The following is a 19434-nucleotide window of genomic DNA, read 5'->3' on the forward strand; positions in this document are numbered from 1 at the left end:
TATAGCAAATTAGGGAAACATAAACAATAAAGTTACCAGGTATTGGCAGAGGTCTTATGTGCCCAACAATAACAATGGGAGCCTAGATCAGTGCGTGTAAGTGAGGAGAGTCGGTGACTTTGCCCAGTTACGTCGTGAGGCCACAGCAAAACTCCCAGGCCACTGATTCTCTTGGTTTCCTGTGCAGTTCTTGGTCTCGTATGTTTTCCCATATTGAGCCTATAGAGAAATCTGCATCAAGTACGCAGTGCAGAGGGTTAAGACTCTTGAGAGGAAAACTGTACTTGACCAACAGATCTGCGTCTGTCCCTTTTAATGCCGTAAATTTATAAATCTAAAATTGCCTAAGAAATCCTCAAGATGCATGTTAACACTTAGATTTGGGAAGATGTAATGAGGTATGCTGTGGAAGTAACTGCACCATAAAATGAAATGACACTGGGGTGCCTGGGTGGCTCAGTGGTTTGGGCCTCTGCCTTCGGCTCGGGTCGTGATCCCAGGGTCCTGGGATCGAGCCCCGTATCGGGCTCTCTGCTCAGTGGGGAGCCTGTTTCTCCCTCTCTCTCTGCCTGCCTCTCTGCCTGCTTATGACCTCTTTCTCTGTCAAATAAAATATTTTTTAAAAAAAATGAAATGACACTTACTAGGTAGGTGGTTGTCCCCAGATTCAACCACAGCCTGAGCCTTGCTACACTCCCCTCTCCCAATCCCCCCCCAAAATGCATATATGAAATGTTTTGTTAGTATCAATTATAACTGAGATGTTACAGTAAGTAAATGAATTTTTACTCTCAGCTGCAAAGAACAGAGAATGAATTTTTCTCTAGGGGGCCCGAGGTTTTAGGTGTGAGCCGGAAATGAACTCAAATGACAAAAGCAGCCTTGGCTCCTGACCTCAACAACCCGGAAGTGAACCTCTAAGTGTTTCTTGCTTAACAAGAACGAGAGTGTGAGCAGTAAATACGACCCGTCAAAAATCTTGGATAAAGTTGCTTCCAGTCGCTGATTTTCCATCTTTATCCTAATTGGAAACCTACCGAGATCTTGCTGAGGAACAAGGGAGTGAGCGATCTCCCAAGAACACCTCTGCCTCCTTGAGGCCACGCCTTTACAGACGACTATAATCTTGAAATGTGTACAAATGACATGTTTTTAGAAGAGATGCTCGCTTTTCCTTGTGATTGCTCCTTAAACTGGCTGAACTTAACCTCCCCATGTTTACTACTACGGCGCATTGCGATAGGCTGTGGAACTTGAAGGAGTTGAATGGATTTAAAGAATCTTGTTTGCCTTAGTGTGACGGAGAGGAAGTAAAATAGCGCTTACCCTGTGAGAAGATGAGATCTGTCCTCTTAGATCCGTGATAAATGTTCACACATAGAAGGCCCATTGGAAGCTTGTTCATAGTCCATGTGCAAGAGAGCAAGCGACATACAGCATAGCAGGTAACATGCCATACTCATAAGAAAGTTCCTGCGGCCTGTTTCCTCCCAACTTCCTCACTTGTTCAGCGGGCACCTACTGACTGAGCGCTCAGACAAAACGATGCATTGGAGATGGTGGCGGGGAAGGAGGAGGTAACATTAGTAAATGCTGGTGTGGGGGGCAGCAAATGAAAATATTAAGGGTAGCCACAGTGTGATAAGAGCTGTGTGCATATTATTCCTGCGGTTTTGTTTTTTATCAGACTCGTCTCTAAAAGGAGGTTCTTGTGACTGGCAGCTAAAAGGAAATACATAGACAAGAGCCTAAAATAACAAGACGCAGGAGAAAATACGTAGGAGGTTGTGTTAAATGGTTCAGGTAACAGGAATGGTCTATTCTAGAAAACTCGCAATGAAAAACCCGAGAACAGTTATTTGAAAGATTTCTGTTTCTTAATTTTATAAAAAGGAAGTAGGATTAAGTTGAATTCTTTTGCTGCCTTCTCTAAATGCTCACGTTTCCATGAGTACCAAATTGGGCAACTTACAAAAACATTTTGAGGGTGATTGAGGCCACAAAGCGTGGTGCCCTCTGAGTCCTGAGGACACCCAGGCTTATTTCTCTCCACTTGGATCTCCTAAATTCTACATAGGTTCAGCTGCTTTTAGGAACTCTGTACCCAAACTTCTTGCTTGCTCAGAAAGCTCATGATTTAAAACTGAACCCATCCTCTCCCCTTTTCCCAGTTCCCAAGTCTGTTCTCTCCAGCGTTCCCCACCTCAGCAATAACATCGACATACCACCAATACCCACCCACTAGTAATCTCTACACCCGGTGTGGGGCCCGAACCCACAGTCCTGAGATCAAGAGTCACAGGCTTCACTGACTGAGCCAGCCAGGCACCCCCCACCCCCACCCCCCAATTCTTTATTCTTCCCTTTCTTTTTCCCTTTGGCTCTTCCTCCTAAAGGTGATTGTGTTGAGACACCCAACATATCGAAGCAAACTCTTGCTCTATGGTCGTCTGAGTAAAATTTAAACTCATAATAGAATTAAGAATTATAAAGTACAACGAACATATTACTCATTTCTAAAATGGCACTCATCATTAACTCCCGGGCATTCCCTTACAATGTGAATATACCTGAGTACTTGGAATTAATCATAAAATGATAGTACATACATGGAAGGATGGCTATATGATTTTTAAATAATCTACCCAAAGAGAGACTATCTGAAAAGTTGGGGAACTACTTTCAGCCATTTCCTAGTTTTAGTACAGGTGGTCCCCGGCTTAGGATGGTTTGACTCACAATTTCTCAACTCCACGGTGGTGCAAAAGCAAAGTGCCCTCAGTAGAAACATTCTGATCTTTCCCCGGGCTAGCCGTAGGTAGGACGACAATCCTCTCTCATAATGCTGGGCAGGGCAGCCACAAGAGCATGGGGGTCAACAACCCATTCACTTAGAGCCATTCTATCTTTCACATCCAGGAGAGCATTTAGTAAATTACATGAGATGTTCTACCCTTTATTATACATAAGCCTCTGTTAGATGATTTTGCCCAACTATCAGCTAATGTAAGTGTTCTGAGCAAAGCAGGCTCTGCTGAGCTGTGAAGTTCTGTAGGTTAGGGGTGTGAAGTGCATTTTCAACTTGAGATAATTTTCAACTTATTGGACATAACCCAGTTGTAAATTGAGGAAGATGTGTACTTGATTTGAGTGATTTCATTTCCTTTTTTATCAGTTCGAACAGCGATATTCTCAATATGTAAACAATGCCAGGTGCTTGAACTTAATCTTTAGTCCAGCGAAGTACTCATTGGTGTGCCAAATGTAGACGAATTGAGGAAAATATATTCTTTAATTGGACCCCTAAATAGGGTTTATCTTTTTTTTACTACCTTTAACAAATCAGCACTTCATGTTTCTTTATGAAAACAGAAGTTGATTTGTTTACGTGTTCTTAATTATATCTGCTTTAGTGAGAGAGTAGAATTTGCGTATATAAAGATTTTCAAGGAGATCTTACTAGTTTTTTACTTTGATCTTTGCTCTAGGTTATGAGTTGTCTGGTTTTATTAGTCACTCAAGAATTAATGAGGACGACACACCTGTTAAATATACATGTGGTACTAATACTGTCATTTGGCTTCCCAGGAAAGTCCAAAGACAGGACTAATTGTCCACTTTAAAGGTGTATAGTTCCCAATACTGATATTTAATCAGTTGTGACTGAAGCATCAGAATTTTACTCCCCAATGACTTAGACAAAAATTAATGTGAAGAGATTTTATATCTTTGTAGCAAAGAGTTCAACAAATAATAGGAACTATTTCTGAATGAGTGAATGGAAAAACTTCTCAGGGCTATTAAAAAGATAATTTGTTATAATAATGTACAATATCTTGATCTGAAGTTGAAATTATTCTTACCGTAGTGTCCACCAAAAAAACATCTCCAGTAAGGCTTTTAGTAAGAACTTTCGAGTAGAAAACCCTTTAAAATAAGGTAAGGTTCAGGGGAATCTGCGTGGCGCAGTCGATTAAGCATCTGACTCTTGATCTCCGTTCAATTTGTGATCTTAGGGTCACAAGTTCAAGCCCTGAGTTGGGTGTGGAGCCTACTTAAAATATAAATGAGGTAAGCTTCAGCTAAAGGTAGGCCTCCTGGTTTACCCAATGAATAGGGGAAAGGAGTGGCTCAAGCTCTTGAGGGCTTTTTTTTTTTTTTTAAAGATTTATTTATTTATTTGACACAGAAAGAGACAGCAGATAGGGACAAGCCGGGGGAGTGGGAGAAGGAGAAGCAGACCTCCTGCTGATCAGGGAGCCCAATGCGGGGCTCAATCCCATGACCTCCTGGACCATGACAGGAACCGAAGGCAGATGTCTAACAACTGAGCCACCCAGGTGCCAAGGGAGACTCATTTTTTTCGGGGAAGAAAAGCTTTTGAGTTTCCTGATGGGTATAAGACATAAATATTTCAAATTTTAATTTAAATGACTAGGTAAATTCCACAATTTTTTCTTTTTGTCAAAAAATGACACACTGGAGAGGCAGCACAGCAATCCTCCACGGTAAAGGGGGGAAATAGGAAGACAAAAAAGAAAACAAAATAACAGGGTCACATTCTTTTTTGGATCCCTCTATAAATCTCTGAAAGATAATACATTCAAATCCTGTCCTTTACCCTCAGTGAAAAATCTAGGCATTTTGTTGGCTCTCAATTATCTTTAGGAAAAAATACTATTTGTGAATACAAGAAGTAAATCTTTGATTCTTGTGGTACGGAGAACGATTTTAACATAATTTCACTTCAAGTCTTCAAACAGGAAATCCCTAAAAGAATTGGAAAACTTGTTTTTGAAAACTTGTTTTAACCCGTGAGAATTACTTGGGATTTGATATGTTGCTTTCAGGGAGATTTAAAAATTCAAGAAATGTATAGGTGGGGGGGTCGTTATAGGAATAATTAGCTATGGTTTCCACCTCTTTTCAGTAGTTTTGACTATTGATTTCTAAATAACGTAGGTTTTCCTCTTAATTTTAAGCATACAAATAGTGATCTAAAGATATAAAACTTGAAGCATAGCTTAATGATTAAACGTTAAAGGTTCAAAGGAAAAAAAGCTTAATAATGCCTTTATAATGTAAATGGTAAAAACATCAATTATAGACTCGGTGGACTGTGATGGACAGCCATGTTTAAAGTGAAGGTAACTATAAAACTAAACAAGCCACCCTCTGGTGAGTCAGTTACTAGTAACTTAAGGAGGAGCTCCTAGTGGCAACGAAGTGCAAAGACACTCTTCTCTCATCAATGGGAAGTCGTGGGGGGGGGGGGGCACTGGTTAACAAAAACTCACCAAAGACCCTTAGTATAGTCACACACTATACTGCTATTTACTTTAACCAATGAGCAAGCTGGTCAATATGGAAAATACCGCTTTGATTTGCCTCAGTCTCTGTAAGTCAATAGTAATCGCCCACCCCCCTCCAGCTTTGTAAATTCACCAGACCTCGAACTTTTCTGCGTCCATCCCAGAGCCTCCCAGATGTGACTGGCACGTCGCTGGCATTCAACACACCCTGCATTGAACTGGTCGAAGAAACCCTCTGAAGTTGCTATCCGGGGAGTGGCCAGGCAAGACTGAGGATAAAGGAATTCTAGTTCTTCCCACTGGAGCGCCACACCACCTTTATTATCCCCGTAATGCCCGGGGCTGTGATTTGTGGGTGACTGGGTCCCTCGCTAGGCTGCACAGCTTCCGCTTGTGCAGTCATCTCCTTCCCCTCGCACTAAAACAATACCTTGGCCTCCTGCCAAACTTCGAACAGCGAGCGACTCTGGCTGTTTATGGCCCGAAATGGGTGCTGCGAGAGACTGGGGCTCTCCGAGCGCTGAGAGAGGCCCAGAGGAAGAGAAGAGACCAAAGCTTTAGAACACTCCCTTCCTCCGCCCCCTCCCTTTTGTCCCAGACACCAAAACAAACGAGCTGATACACGTGTCCCTATGACTCTTGTTTACTATCAGGACAGCGCTCTGCAAGCACCTCCGGGATATGTAGTCCAACCGGTTTCTCTTGCCTACAGTTTCCCAGAACAGAGCAAGGCTGAGACTACGAACCCACAAGCCATTTCGGGGGCAAAGTTTGGCTTAGGTCCCCGGAGTCTCGGCAGCAATCCAATCCGAAGCGCTCACTCTTGTGATTGACAGACCGTCTTCTCCAGTAAACACAACACAAAAGTCAATACAAGCCCGCCTCCCGAGACGGGCGACGGGATCACCCAATGGGAAAGGAGAAAGATCGAATGACACTTCCGTCGACCAATAAGAAGGCGAAAGAGCTGGGAGGAGGCTCAACCCCCGGGGGGTTGAGGGGAGGGGGAAGACGAAGCTTGAAAGACTTGGTAATGGCGACGGGTTTGGTAAGTAGGAAAGTTTCGGTTGAGGAGTAAGAGCAGCGGCGGGAGCAGTAAGGCGCGCCGGAGAGACCGGCCTCAGTCGGAGAGAGGGTTCACGAGTCGCTGGTGGTGTTGTCGCGTCCAGGGCGGCGCGTGTCGCGGCTGCCCGCACTCCGCGGCGGGTTTGTTGTCTTTCAGTTCGGGAAGGGGTGGGGGTGGGGAAGGGAGGGGCAGGATCCCGAGGGGACCCGGCGAGCTCGGGTCTGCGCTCCTCTTCCGCCAAAGGCTGCCCTCACAGTGGGAGCAGTTAACCGTCCGATAACTGCCGGTGGCGAACCCGCCGGACCGGCGCCTCCCGCGAGTTCTCCTAGGGTTCGCGGCGGCCGGGCCCGAGGGGGTCTCGGGGGCGGGGGCTGGGAGGAGTCGGCGAGGTCGGCCCTCCGGGCCGGGTTGCGCGGTGGGTGGCCAGGCCGGGTGCGGAGATGGGGCGGGCCTGGGCGGGGGGGAAGGGGCCGACGCGGCGCCGGGTCTGCCCAGGAAAGTTTGACTTCAACTCCGTGCGTGTGGGCGGAAGGTCGGAGGTTGGCCTCGGGTGGGCTGCCGGCCGGGGGTGGGGGACCCCAGTGAGGCGCCGCCTTCTCTGGGGGCCGAGAGGGGCTCGGGCCGAGCTGGGAAGCTCGCGGAGCTGCTGGGCCCCGGGGCTCATTGTTACGCATTTCGAATGAATGGGCTCCGAGGCGCCTGCGCGGTGCTGCTGAGCCGAGGGGAAAAACAAGCCTGGAGTCCAGGCTGCGGTCACATGATGGGGGGAGGGGAGGGGAAGGCGATGAATGGCGAAAGAGGGTGGGGGATGGACTTGGCTTTAACCGGGAGGCGCAGCCTCTGTGACGGAGAGCCCTAGCTTGGCAGGCGTTTCCAGTCTCCGCCTTCCAATTTATGCTGCTGCCGCAGGCAGATTAAAACAAAAAAGAATCCAGGCGAAGTCGGCAGTGGGGTCAGGTTTTTGTACCTTCCTTAAGCGCTGCACGGCGTCTGGGGGATTTCACTCGCGGCCGCGCGTGCTTCACTACCTAGAGTTCGTTTTTCAGCAAGAATCGTTTTTAAAAGGAGTACTGACAACAAGGCTGTACTCCATCCAGTTTTCAGCCCAGGCTGCCGCTCTAAGACGGGAGGAGGGTAATAGGGAGCTGTGTATACTAGGAAGTGTTGGAGTCCTACCAACAATTCCCGACGAAGTGCTGTAGATTTATTTCCCTCTAACCAGCGGTAACAGATGACTCCAACCTTAGTTTTGAATTAAAGTTATCTTTTAAAAATTGGAATAATTTTGTTTAACTCTTGATAATGATATACATTGTAATGTATTCCTAGCATTTCGGTCTTTGTCCCCCCCACCCCCCCCACCCTACTGCTTTTGTCTTTCGTTTTAGCTTGCTAACAAGAGTGTTAGGGTCGTCTGTTCAGTTCCCTTGATTAAGCTACACTAGTTTATCCCTCCTTACCTGTGGAGGATCTGTTCCCAATCCTATGGATGCCTGAAACCAGGCATAGTATCGAATCCTCTGTATGCTGTGTTTTTCTTATGATAAAGTTTAGAAATTAGATATAAATAATAGTTAATAATAAAATCGAATACCCTGTAATAAAAGTTGTGTGAATGTAGTCTTTCTCAGAATACCTTATTGTCCTATACTCACCCTTGTGATTACGTGAGCTGATAAAATGCCTCTGTGGTGAGATGAAGTGAGGTGAATGACCTAGGCATTGTGACTTAGTTTGGCTGCTGTTGACCTTCTGACTTTAGGTCAGCAGGAGAATTAACTGTTTCCAGACCGGGTTGACCTTGGGTAACTGAATCCACTGAGAAGGAAACCTTGGATAAGGGGCGACTACTATAATCCTAATATCTTAATTTCTCATGTCAGAGATCTAAATTAATTGCGCATGACCTTCTGTCACCCCCTCCCCCCCAACAATTTAAGCTTGGTAAAGAAGTCCTTTGGGATTAGGGGAGGACTTAAAGAAATCCTTTCCATGATATCCTTGAGGATGGAAAGCTAAGGATTTAGGAGTCTCGCCTCTCTTGTCTATGCCTTTTGGCTCTTTTCAAGAAGAAAATGGTCACATTCAGTTGTCAGGGTACTGTTTTCCTCATCCATAAGAATGACTGCTCACAGAGCTGTTTTGAGGTTTTTATGGAATTAAAGGAAGTAAGTCAAATGCCCTGTACACAGGAGGTAGGCAGTTAGTAAAACCCAATTTCCTACTTGTCCATTCATGGAGATTTAGCTATTTCTGGTCCTCTCCACCTCTCTCAGATTTGTTGGATATTTACAACAGTTTGCAAACAAAAACAATAGAAACTTCCCATGTCCACCCAATAAAAATGTGTAATGTTGGAGATGCCGTTTCAGAACACAGCTTGTTGGAGAATTTTACTCTTCCCTTTTGAGAATCCCTGGTGTAGTTGCAGAGTTAGCCCCAGTACAAGGCAAGCTATGTCAAATCCTGTAATACCAAAGCCCTATGCAAAAGTATGAATGAACAATAGGGTTAGCTCTACCAGGAGATACTTGAAAGAGAAGCTTGTTTATCATAATGAATGTCTAATTTGCGTAATGTATGCGGGGGGAGAATTTTTGAGTACTGACCCTTTGGGTATTTTTTTATTACCGTATCAGAGGTCTTGCTTCCCTCAAATAGTTTGACAGAGAAAAGTCTGAGACAAAAAAATTTACATTCATTTAGGGATTTGAATTTTGTTTTCATTTATTTTATTGAATTCTCCCAGTAGCCCATTGAGATAAGTGCAGGTGCTGTGAGGCTGTGGTTAAGTGGCCTGCCTCACATTCCCTGGCGAGTTCGAGAGGGAACCTCCAGTCTTTTGACTTAGGTCTAGGCTCTCATTTACTGTGCAGTAGGCTTGCTGAAGCACTTCCTGCATTATCTCAAGACCACGTTTGATAGCCTTGAGCAGTGAGAGGAGCACACACGTAGAGTTCAGATTCAACAAATACTTGGTGAGTATTTTGTTAGTGGGCAGTAGCTCTGTTTTGAAACTGAAATGTTTTTTTCCCCAGCTTCCTATAAGAATATTGTGAGGGGATGTTGGCAGATCACGAGAACAGGGGCTGAAGAACCGACAGAAGTTGGGGGAGACGTTAGTGTACTATAAATGGTGAGTGGGAACAGTGCAAGACCCGCTGACTGGGAAGAGAAAATCTAGATAGAAGAAGGAGAAAGCCAAAAGTTCTGCAGAGGCAAGGGGAGGACAAGAAGAGCTGCAACTCTGCTTCCGTGGATTCCGGAGCGCCTCTGTTTTGTACACTGAAGGGTGGCTCTGAGGAGATACATAGGTACAGCGTGACCTCTGAACTTCAGAAGCAAGAGAAAATGAGAAAATGGTCAAGTTTTCTCAAAAATGGCTGGCTTTTGCAGATCACATCTCGTGAAGCATAGTACAACAGATGTTCATAACGAGTTTGAGTCACTAAGATAGGTTAAATTGTGTTGTGTACACTTAAGATGTTGGAATATTTTCCATGAAAAGACTTCAAACCTGCTGTCTAAACTGGGAATACTCACTGTTCAAAGAACTCAGAATGACTGGTTCCTCTCATGTCTTAGGCATTGCTCAATAAGGAATCTGCATTGATACTACCAATTTTCTTTTATAAGAACTCTTGCAAAGGAAGCTGGGAGCAGGTGGCTGACAAATTGGGAATGAGAATACACTGTTTTTAATGTATTTTCCCTTAAATATGAGTTATAGATGCTTCTGCATACTTATACCATGTTTCAGTATGATTTGTTGTATAGGCTCAAAGAAAATGTTTATAGTTCTGATCACGTCAGACCTCTGTTCAAAAATCTTCAGTGATTCCCTTTGTCTGATAATTGCTAATAAAAATAGTAGCCTCTTGACATTGAGGGTTTGCTCTGTGTTAGGTACTACTGTAAGCTTTTTACATTTGTTAGCTCACTGAGTCTTTACAACAACCTATGTAGGTGTTTTTTGATTTCCATTTTACAAACAAGGCAAAAAGATTTTGAGTAGATTGTCCAGGACACATAGCTAATAAGTAGTAAATCTGATTATAAACTCAGCCTAATTTCAGAGCCCTTACTCTTCTGTACCAAAAACAAAGAAACCAATTTTCGTAAACTAGGATTGAAGATCCTCGCGCAGTCTACCTTTCCAGCCTTCATATCCGTGACCACAAGACACACAAGGCCAGCCTCCCTTCTGGTAATACTGGATTCTATGTTGTTTTTATTTTATCCATTGTTTTGCAGACTCTTCAAGTTTGCTCATGTGAGTTTCTCTCGTTGGAAGGCTTTTCTTCCTTCCTTTTTTACCCATTTGTGGCCAAGCCCTGCTATGTAGAACTGTGGTAATTTGCTTATATGTTTCCACTAAAGTGTAGATTCCTTGAGATTGAAGACAAATTGTTCATCATTGAGGTCCAACATTGAAGCTGGTTTAGTGTCTTATATACAATGTGTATTTAAAAAATGAATATGTATATTTAAATAAAAAGGAATTTAGTAATCATTTTTAGCTCACTTGTTCTCACAGTGCACCTGGTATTCTTTGGAAATGAAATAAATAGAAACCAGCTCACAGGGTCATACCCCAGACCGAAGAAATCATATTCTCTGGAGGTGGGGCCTAGGCATCATTTTGTTTGAACCACACATAATCCCGTGCTTGAGAATCACTGATCTAGCTAAAGTGTGCTTGATTTTTGCACTGTGAAGTGGAGGTTCAGAATAATGATTCAGCCAGTTCTGCTTGAGAAATCAGTTTGTGTTACCACATCTTCTGTTGCTACCAGTTTTGTAGGAGATTACTTGTTATACTCCAGCAGATTTGCTATTAACCATATAGTAAGACTGTGATAAATTAATAGATAATAAATTGTACTGAACTGGAAAAGTGTCCATTTCTTGCAAACGCCTTGGACATCTTCTAGATGAACTGTTACTTGCCTGAAGTAATGGCATGACCGGTGACTTTTATTGAGATGTGTTGGATAACTTGTCATATTTCTGAGGGAGGAAATTGCTGAAGCTGAATAAACGAGCTCTCTGGGCTCCTGACATTAACTATTTTCAGTAACTGTTCTATTTAGGATATTAAGTGCCCAGAGTACGTGGAAGGTTGCCCTGCGTCAGTCTAGGGATAAAACATTTTGTAAATAAGTCATTTTACATTTCTTTGACTCACTGTGTCTCAGTTCATCCTCACAATCCCTCTAGGAGGAAAGTAGAGCTGTTTGACAGATGAAGATAACTGAGTCAGTAAGAAGCTCAGTCACTTAGATCAGATATTTAGTAAGTGGTCAAGCTGGAATCAAAACTCGTGACTCCTTACATCTGACCCAGTGCCCTTTTCACTACTCCGTAGAACATCTTTGTCAGTATTGAGTAAGACTCTTAAAACAGTGGCTAGGATGTGGGTCATTTTTGAGGGGTGTAGGCAGAGAGAACCAGAAGTAGAATGTTAGAAATAAAGTAATGCAGCAGGCAGTTTAGCTGCATGCATTGGGAACCATAAGATGTTTAATTGCCATTCACCAACTAATGTGTCTCCAGAAATCTGAAATAATCTGATATAAGCAGATATTTTTTTGAAAATTCAGACTTATTTAGAAGAGTGAAAAATCTGGGAATAGTGTGTCTAGCAGTAGGAGAGATAAGGAAATTTTGGTATATTATGGAACTATGTAAAATCAATCTATAAGAAAAATTAGTGACATAGGAAAATGCTTATGAACTTACGCTAAGGAAAAAGGTATCAGTTATGTATAATACAAAGCATAGAGGAAAATACATGATTGTAGGTACCTGCATGAAAAAGAGATTGGATTGTAAAACAATATACCAAAATATTAACAGTATCTAAATTGGTTGGTGGGATTAGAAGTCATCATTCCTGGAGCATCTGGGTGGCTCATTCGGTTAAACCTCTGACACTTGATTTTGGCTCAGGTCATGATCTCAGGATCCTGAAATCAGCTCCCCATAGGACTTTGCACTCCGGAGGGAATCCGCTTGAGATTCTTTCCCTCTGCTCCTTCCCCTCTCCCCACCCATGGAAGCCTTTTTTCTCTGTCTCTCTAAAATAAATAAATAAATCTCTTTTTAAAAAGTGATTTTTTCTTTATTAAAAAATTTCTTTTTTTTTTTCATTTTTTTCCCCCACAGTGGTTATGTATTTTACAGTTAGGAAAATATATTTCATAATAAAATGATCATGAAAAAGCCTTTGGAGAAAAAAATCTGTCAGTGTTACCAGTGCTTGTTGGTGATTATGTCATGGCTTAGAGAGTTCTGGTATAAATACTGGGCAGTTAACATCTTTTTACTGCATTTTTGATCACCAGAGGCTAGAGTACTAGACTTACAGTGACTTTAAGTTGTGGTATATTTTATTGTTTTATTTTGGGGTAAAACTATGTCATCTTAGTTTTCTTGTGTGTATTAGTACTTTTTTTTTTTTTTTTTTAAATGAGCTTTGGAGTAAAGCCTGAGAAATCAGGAAATATTCCTGCTGCTGTCAGCCCAGTTAAATAACCAATTTGATCGTTATCCAAAGGCAGAGTGTAAATGGTATAAACACATTTTACTTTTACAACAAAATTTAGTTGGTAGACTTTGCTAGAAATTATGTAGGTATATAAATCTGTGCTATTTTCTTCCTTGTGTTAGCTTTATAGGCTTAAGATGCGAATAGATTTTCTATTTGTTTAAATTTCCTATGATTATTACTTATCTTTTTAGAAATAATAAGGACAAGTACCTTTTTATGATGACTAGGTACCAAACTTTCATAAAGAAAATGTGGCAAAAAAAAAAGAAACTGTGGCATTTTTTTTTTGAGAAGTGTACTATATAGCCATTTTAAGAAACTCTTGATGTTTTTTTAAGTATGTTAAACTTTACTTTCAGATAAGAGAACAAAATAACACAGTTGGTAAATAGAGAATTGAAATAGAATCTTCAAAAGTGAAAAAAATAGAATATTTCTCAGTTTTTTTTTTAATTTGAGGAAAGTTTGTTAATTTTCTTTTCCTTTTTTTTTAGTTTGTTAATTTTCTTTTAAATTTGAAGATACAAGTTGAGAAAATGGTTTTTCTTGGTCTCTCTGTTTGGGTCTCAGAGTTACTTAAAGAAATAAAAGTATATATAATAGTGCTGTTATTCTATTAAAGAAAAGACTATGAGACTATGAGCACTACCTACTGTGCTAACGAGGCACCTTAAAGAAAAGACTATTATAAATTTAAGATATGAATCCTTTTGGATTTGGGAATAATTTAGTGCTAACTACATGGTCAGGGAGTCTGGGAGTCAGGGAGTCTGCCTGCTGTAAAGAATTTGAGGGGGATACAGATGGCAATACATGATTAAGTTGAAGATGTCGCATTATGAGTCTCTGACGATTTGATAACTGTAATCTCCAGATTACACGACTTGACATTTTTTCTTTATTATTTTTATTTGAAGTCGGAGCACCATAACATGGTGTGGGAAGTGAAGACAAATCAGATGCCTAATGCAGTACAGAAACTCCTGCTGGTGATGGACAAGCGCGCTTCGGGCATGAACGACTCACTGGAGTTGCTGCAGTGTAATGAAAACTTGCCCTCCTCACCTGGATACAACTCCTGTGATGAGCACATGGAGCTTGGTAAACAAAATTAAAAGTTTTTTAGGAGTCTGAGATTCATATTTTATGTTTGGTCTGCTTCTCCACCTACCTTAAACTGCTTCAAAGTATGTGAAGTTTTTGTACCGTGGGAGTTTTCAGCATTCCACTGTACTGCTTGTAAAATATTACTTAAAACCAGCATAACTTTGGGCTATTTATGGTCATCATCGAAACTCATTTACAAATTATCAAAGTAAGCCGCTGTCCTGGGTAAAGGTCGGGCAGTTAAACACCTCCGGAAAATCTTGCGTGTGGCTCGTGTGATTGTTGAAACCTATTGGTGAGCTCAGTACACTGTGCTTGGCCGCCTCGTGGCTGGTTTGTGGCCGTGATGGGCAGGTTACAGCGGACCATTGAAACTGGAGGATCTGTCATTTATGGTCATCAGTGCTGCCAAGCTGCCCTTGGGATGTATGGCCGGTGGAAGTGTGTAGGTTTGTGTAGGTAGGACTTGGAATTACACTGGTAGGAGGTTGGTATTGAAGAGTCAGCAGCCATTGAGTGACCTGGGCTTGTGGCCCTGCTTTTCAACTTGGCTCTGTCTGCATTTAATGCACGGCTTGCCGGAATGTTCGCAAATCCCAGAGAGGCCGTGATCATCTTCCCTTTACCAGGGATAGGACAGAGAAGACTACGTGTTGCTGCGCTCTTTGGGAATTTGGAGATAGTGCAGGTCTTGAGACATTTCCTGCTTGAATGCCGACGGGTTGCTGGGCCCTGTGAGTCACCGAGTGGTGGGTGCCATTAAGCACGGAGCGTCCATTTGTTGGGGTGGTTGCTTCTCCACCAACCCACCAGTTTCAGGAGGAAATAAGGAAGTTGGGGTCAGTGGGTGGCAAAAACTCACACCCCTCCTCATTGCTTGGGTTTAAAAGCAGTTAATTTCCTGAGCTTGAAAGACAAATGAACCCTTTCTATGCAGTAACTAAAGACGTGCTGGTCCAAGAAGGTTTTCAGCAGTGGGGAAAGGGGGATAGCTAGGCCAGCGGGAGAGTTACAGGGTGGAGTTTGCTTAACTAGCTGTGATGTGTTTCAGCTGTTCAGTGAAACGGGGATGGCCTCTACTCTGTTTTCTGAGCAGATATCCTGAATTAATACTTCATAAGTAAGACATTTCAGCTTCAATAGGCTGTTCTGAGATATCTGCCTTGAGTAAGAATTCTGTGTCTGTACTTTATAGTAACAGCTGACCAGGACTCCTAAGGCTAGAAGAATTTTCTGTTTTACATATTGAAGGGACCCAGTGGATCTGCAGTTTGTTGTGTGTTTCATGAAGTTTTTTTTTAAGGCCTGTAAGATGCTTTTTCTTCTCTCCTTTTTCTTTTTTTTTTTAATACAGTTTTTTTAGAATTCAGGCTTCACTGGCGTTCATAGCCGTGGTGTGTACATGAGCATTGGGAACACGCCTTTAAGAAAACATAACCAATAGTTATTATTGAGTTGAGAATTTCTCAGTCAAAAGAAATAATTCAGCATAGATTAAGTTGAATAAGTAGTACCTGAAACTTATAATATGAGCTATTGATCTTATCTTTAAAAATTGTTCTCATTATTGCAATAATCCTTTGTAACAGGGTAATAAATAACAGGAGTAAACCCATGTGTGTACATAAAATGTCTTTTTCCTCATTAACATGTTAACCTAAAAACATCTTTGGTGGCCTGTGGACTAACGCTAGGTGAGCTATAAAAAGAAAAGAAATCAGAAGACCCAAACTTTTTCTGGTCTGGGAAGAGGTATGGTAATTCAAGCTCATTAGTACATTTACATCCGTTTGTACTGTTTTCTGTCAGGCTCTGTTGACCCTTGAATGTAGAAGGTGTCATTTTTTAGATCAAAACTTCCTCATCCAAGAAAACATTTCAAATTTATTCTTCCCACAGAATTAATTAGCTGCATTTAAGGACTTCTCTTCCAGCTGTCATTTTTAACATTATTCCCTGTATTAGCAATTTCCTTTTTTATAATTCTGAGTGTGTTTCTTTGCAGATGACCTTCCTGAACTTCAGGCTGTTCAGAGTGATCCTACCCAATCTGCCATATACCAGCTAAGTTCAGATGTTTCTCATCAAGAATATCCAAGACCATCTTGGAACCAAAATACCTCAGACATATCAGAAAATACTTATAGTGAAAATGAGGTGGATTGGCTGACTGAATTAGCAAATATCGCCACCAGCCCGCAGAGCCCACTTATGCAGTGCTCGTTCTACAACAGGTGGGAACACCGACTATAGTGTTACTGAAAATGTCTGTCATTACCGAGAACTATTTTTTTTCTAGCTTTAAAAGTAATAGTGCTATTAACTATCTAATGAGTGGTTTACTGAAATTAGAATTTACAAGTCATTAGAATTAGGTTCTTTGTTCTGTAGTGATTACAGAGCTTTTTCACCTAGTATCATGATTTCATACTTTGAGAAGTAGATAAAAGGGATGAGAACCGCAGAGTCAAAAATATTTGTAAGTATATTAAAGTCATCAGAAAATAAACCAGACCAAGAAATAATTTTATTAGATACTTATGCTTATAGAAATGAAAATTATACTATGTCTAAAAAAACATAGTTGTAGTAAATGTTTTATTTTAAAATCTTAACAACCTTGAGTTTGGTTCCTTTTGGTCTAGGTTTATTTTCTTCCACAGTGTATGTAACCTTATGTTACTTACCTGTTGGTGAAAACTGTAATAGCTAATGTTAAATCTAGAACTTCGTAAAGGTGGACTGCCATTGGAGAACACTGCTATTTCATATACCCAGACCAAAGTTTCTGCAGATGAGTTGTTTGTGCTATGAAATTATGGAAGCTTTGAACTAAAATTCCTAGAAAGACCTCAGTGGGTAATGTTTCATTAATTATCCCTAAAATTAGAAAATTATCTATGTGAAAATACCTAGAGAAATACGATAGTTTGTAGGAGAGAGAAGCAGATTCGTACTCGTGGGTAGACAGACTGTATAGTCCATATGAGGTGATGTGGGAATAACTGGATTTTTGCAGTGCTTCTAACTTAATGCAATTCTTTGCTAAAAAATAAACTTTTCATGTGTGAAACCCTGGTTTTTTGTAACCCACTAAATTATTTTGTTTTTCCTCTGTTCAGTGGGATGTTGGTCTCCATTGGGACAAATTCAATTTAGTTAACGAAATTTCTCAGTTTAATTCCATGGGAAATTTCCGAGAAAGAAAAAATAGTCAAAAAGCTGAAAATTTGTTTATAATGAAAAGCAAACAAACAAACAAACCCTGACTTTCCTATTGGACTTTCTTTTTCCTAGTTTAGTGATAACACTTCATTTTTTTTTTTTTTAACAGCAAACTTAAGAGAATTAACAATGTAGCTCATGGAAAGTTGAGTAAACCCCTCAGAAGATAATCAACATAAATAAAAACATAAAGGAGTAGTTCCCCAAAGATAGAAACTTATTCTCTGCAGCATCTTCTGTGCTTCCCTTCTTCCTAGGGAACAGGACCAAGAGCCATGCTCTGCTGTCTGGCCTGCCTCCTCACACTGTCAGCGGCTGTTCATGCAGCTTCTTGTAGTGTGTTAAATGGTGTTAGTAAGCTTTGGATGTCTGAAGTCTGTAACTATACAGTACCAAGGGGTTGAAGACAGGTACCATTTCCATTACCCCTGCATAGGTAGAGGGATGAAGAGACCAGTGGCGTTGGGTGTTTCAGACATGGAAGGCATGTTAATTTTTATAGAATGTTTAGGCCATACACATTTTAGAACATTGCACTGTTACTTCTCCTTAAATGGTTCAACAGAAGAACTAATAAACCCCAATTTCTTTTATTAGTCCTGAAGGCAGGGATATACTTAAGGACATTTAGCAGTCTGGGCATTCTCTAATATCATAAAGGTCTAAATGTTGGGGCACTTGGGTGACTCAGTTGGTTAAGCAGCTGCCTTCGGATCGGGTCATGATCCCGGGGTCCTGGGATCGAGCCCTGCGTCGGGTTCCCTGCTCAGCGGGGAACCTGCTTCTCCCTCTCCCTCTGCCTACCAGTCTGCCTGCTTGTGCGTGCTCGTGCTCGCTCGCTCTCTCACTCTCTGTCAAAAAAATAAAATCTTAAAACAAAAAACAGTATTTGTATTTTGAAATCCAGAACTGGAGAGTTGGTTTTTTTTTTTTTCTTTTAAGATTTGATTTTATTTGACAGCACAAGAAGGGGGAGCGGCAGGGAGAGGGAAAAGCAGGCTGAGCAGGGAGTCCAAAGTAGGACTCTATCCCAGGACCCCGGGATCATACCCTGATTTGAAGGCAGGCGCTTGACTGAGCCACCCAGGTGCCCCTAAGGGGTTTTTATTTAAGAAGTGACATGAACATGAAAGCATAGTTTTATAGACCCTTACCAAAAGTAACTTCTGCAAAGGCATAATGAAAAAGTGTTAGTGAGGATAAAATAAAAATCGGGCTAACACAATTTCTCAGGGAGTAAGGGAAGACCTGGAAAGTGAGATGTCCTTCCCCCTTTAACCAGCTAAGAGGGTTAGTACAGACATGCACATACTTTGCTCTGTTATGACCCAGATTCCTCCCTGTTGCTTTCCGAACTCCTGAGCTGAGTGCATGGTGCCGCTCACCCTAGCTGGGCGGGCTGCCTACTGCTCCCCCTTCCAGGAAGAGTTGGCCTTTTTCTAAGGTGGTCCTGGGGGAGAATAACTAGCCTTATGAGTAGATGCTTTTCCATATGTTTGTATCAGAAAACAAGAAATAGTGTCCGTTACAAGAAGTTGCAAATAAGGGGCGCCTGGGTGGCTCAGTGGATTAAGCGGCTGCCTTCGGCTCAGGTCATGATCTCGGGGTCCTGGGATCGAGTCCCACATCGGGCTCTCTGCTCTGTGGGGAGCCTGCTTCCTCCTCTCTCTCTGCCTGCCTCTCTGCCTACTTGTGATCTCTCTCTGTCAAATAAATAAATAAAATCTTTAAAAAAAAAAAAAAAAGAAGAAGTTGCAAATAAGCTGCTTTGTGCTATAATAAGTTGAAACTTTTTAGCTTCAGGTAGTTCATTTCATCTGCCCGGTGACAGGTGGTTGGTAGGTGGAGGGTTCCTTATTGGTCCCGTTTAGCTTAAATGCCCTGTTCATACCAACTGAGTCAAAATAGAGGAGAGAAATGGACAGGGAGCCCTGCACGTGAGCCTTCATGAGTGAGGGTATGCATGTTTATGTGTACTTACTGATGTAAAAACGTCTGAATAAAGGAACAAATAATTTGGAATTTAAAAATACATGGCTACATTTGAAAAAAGAATGTATTTAGCATGTGTGAAGAAGGCTTGGGTAAGAAATTAAGGAACAGTGTTCTACAAGTGAAATCTTGAAGTCTTTACTAGGGTTTTCATAAGTGTCTTATATGTGTAAGTTGGT

General features: G+C 41.7%; 1 protein-coding gene across 3 annotated transcripts in view; it reads left to right on the plus strand.

The window, feature by feature from the left end:
- Positions 1-6305: 6305 nt before the first annotated feature.
- HBP1 (HMG-box transcription factor 1) overlaps positions 6306-19434 on the plus strand; it is a 28626-nt gene continuing 15497 nt past the window's right edge. Inside the window, exons 1-3 of one of the 3 annotated variants that reach the window (XM_046020511.1) lie at positions 6306-6360; positions 13849-14032; positions 16044-16272. In XM_046020511.1, the coding sequence (XP_045876467.1) occupies positions 6346-6360; positions 13849-14032; positions 16044-16272 (428 nt within the window). In that variant the 5' untranslated portion in view covers positions 6306-6345. The other 2 variants (XM_046020513.1, XM_046020512.1) reach the window with 2 other exon arrangements.

Source organism: Meles meles, chromosome 10 (genome assembly GCF_922984935.1).
Source record: "Meles meles chromosome 10, mMelMel3.1 paternal haplotype, whole genome shotgun sequence".
Lineage (NCBI taxonomy): Eukaryota > Metazoa > Chordata > Mammalia > Carnivora > Mustelidae > Meles > Meles meles.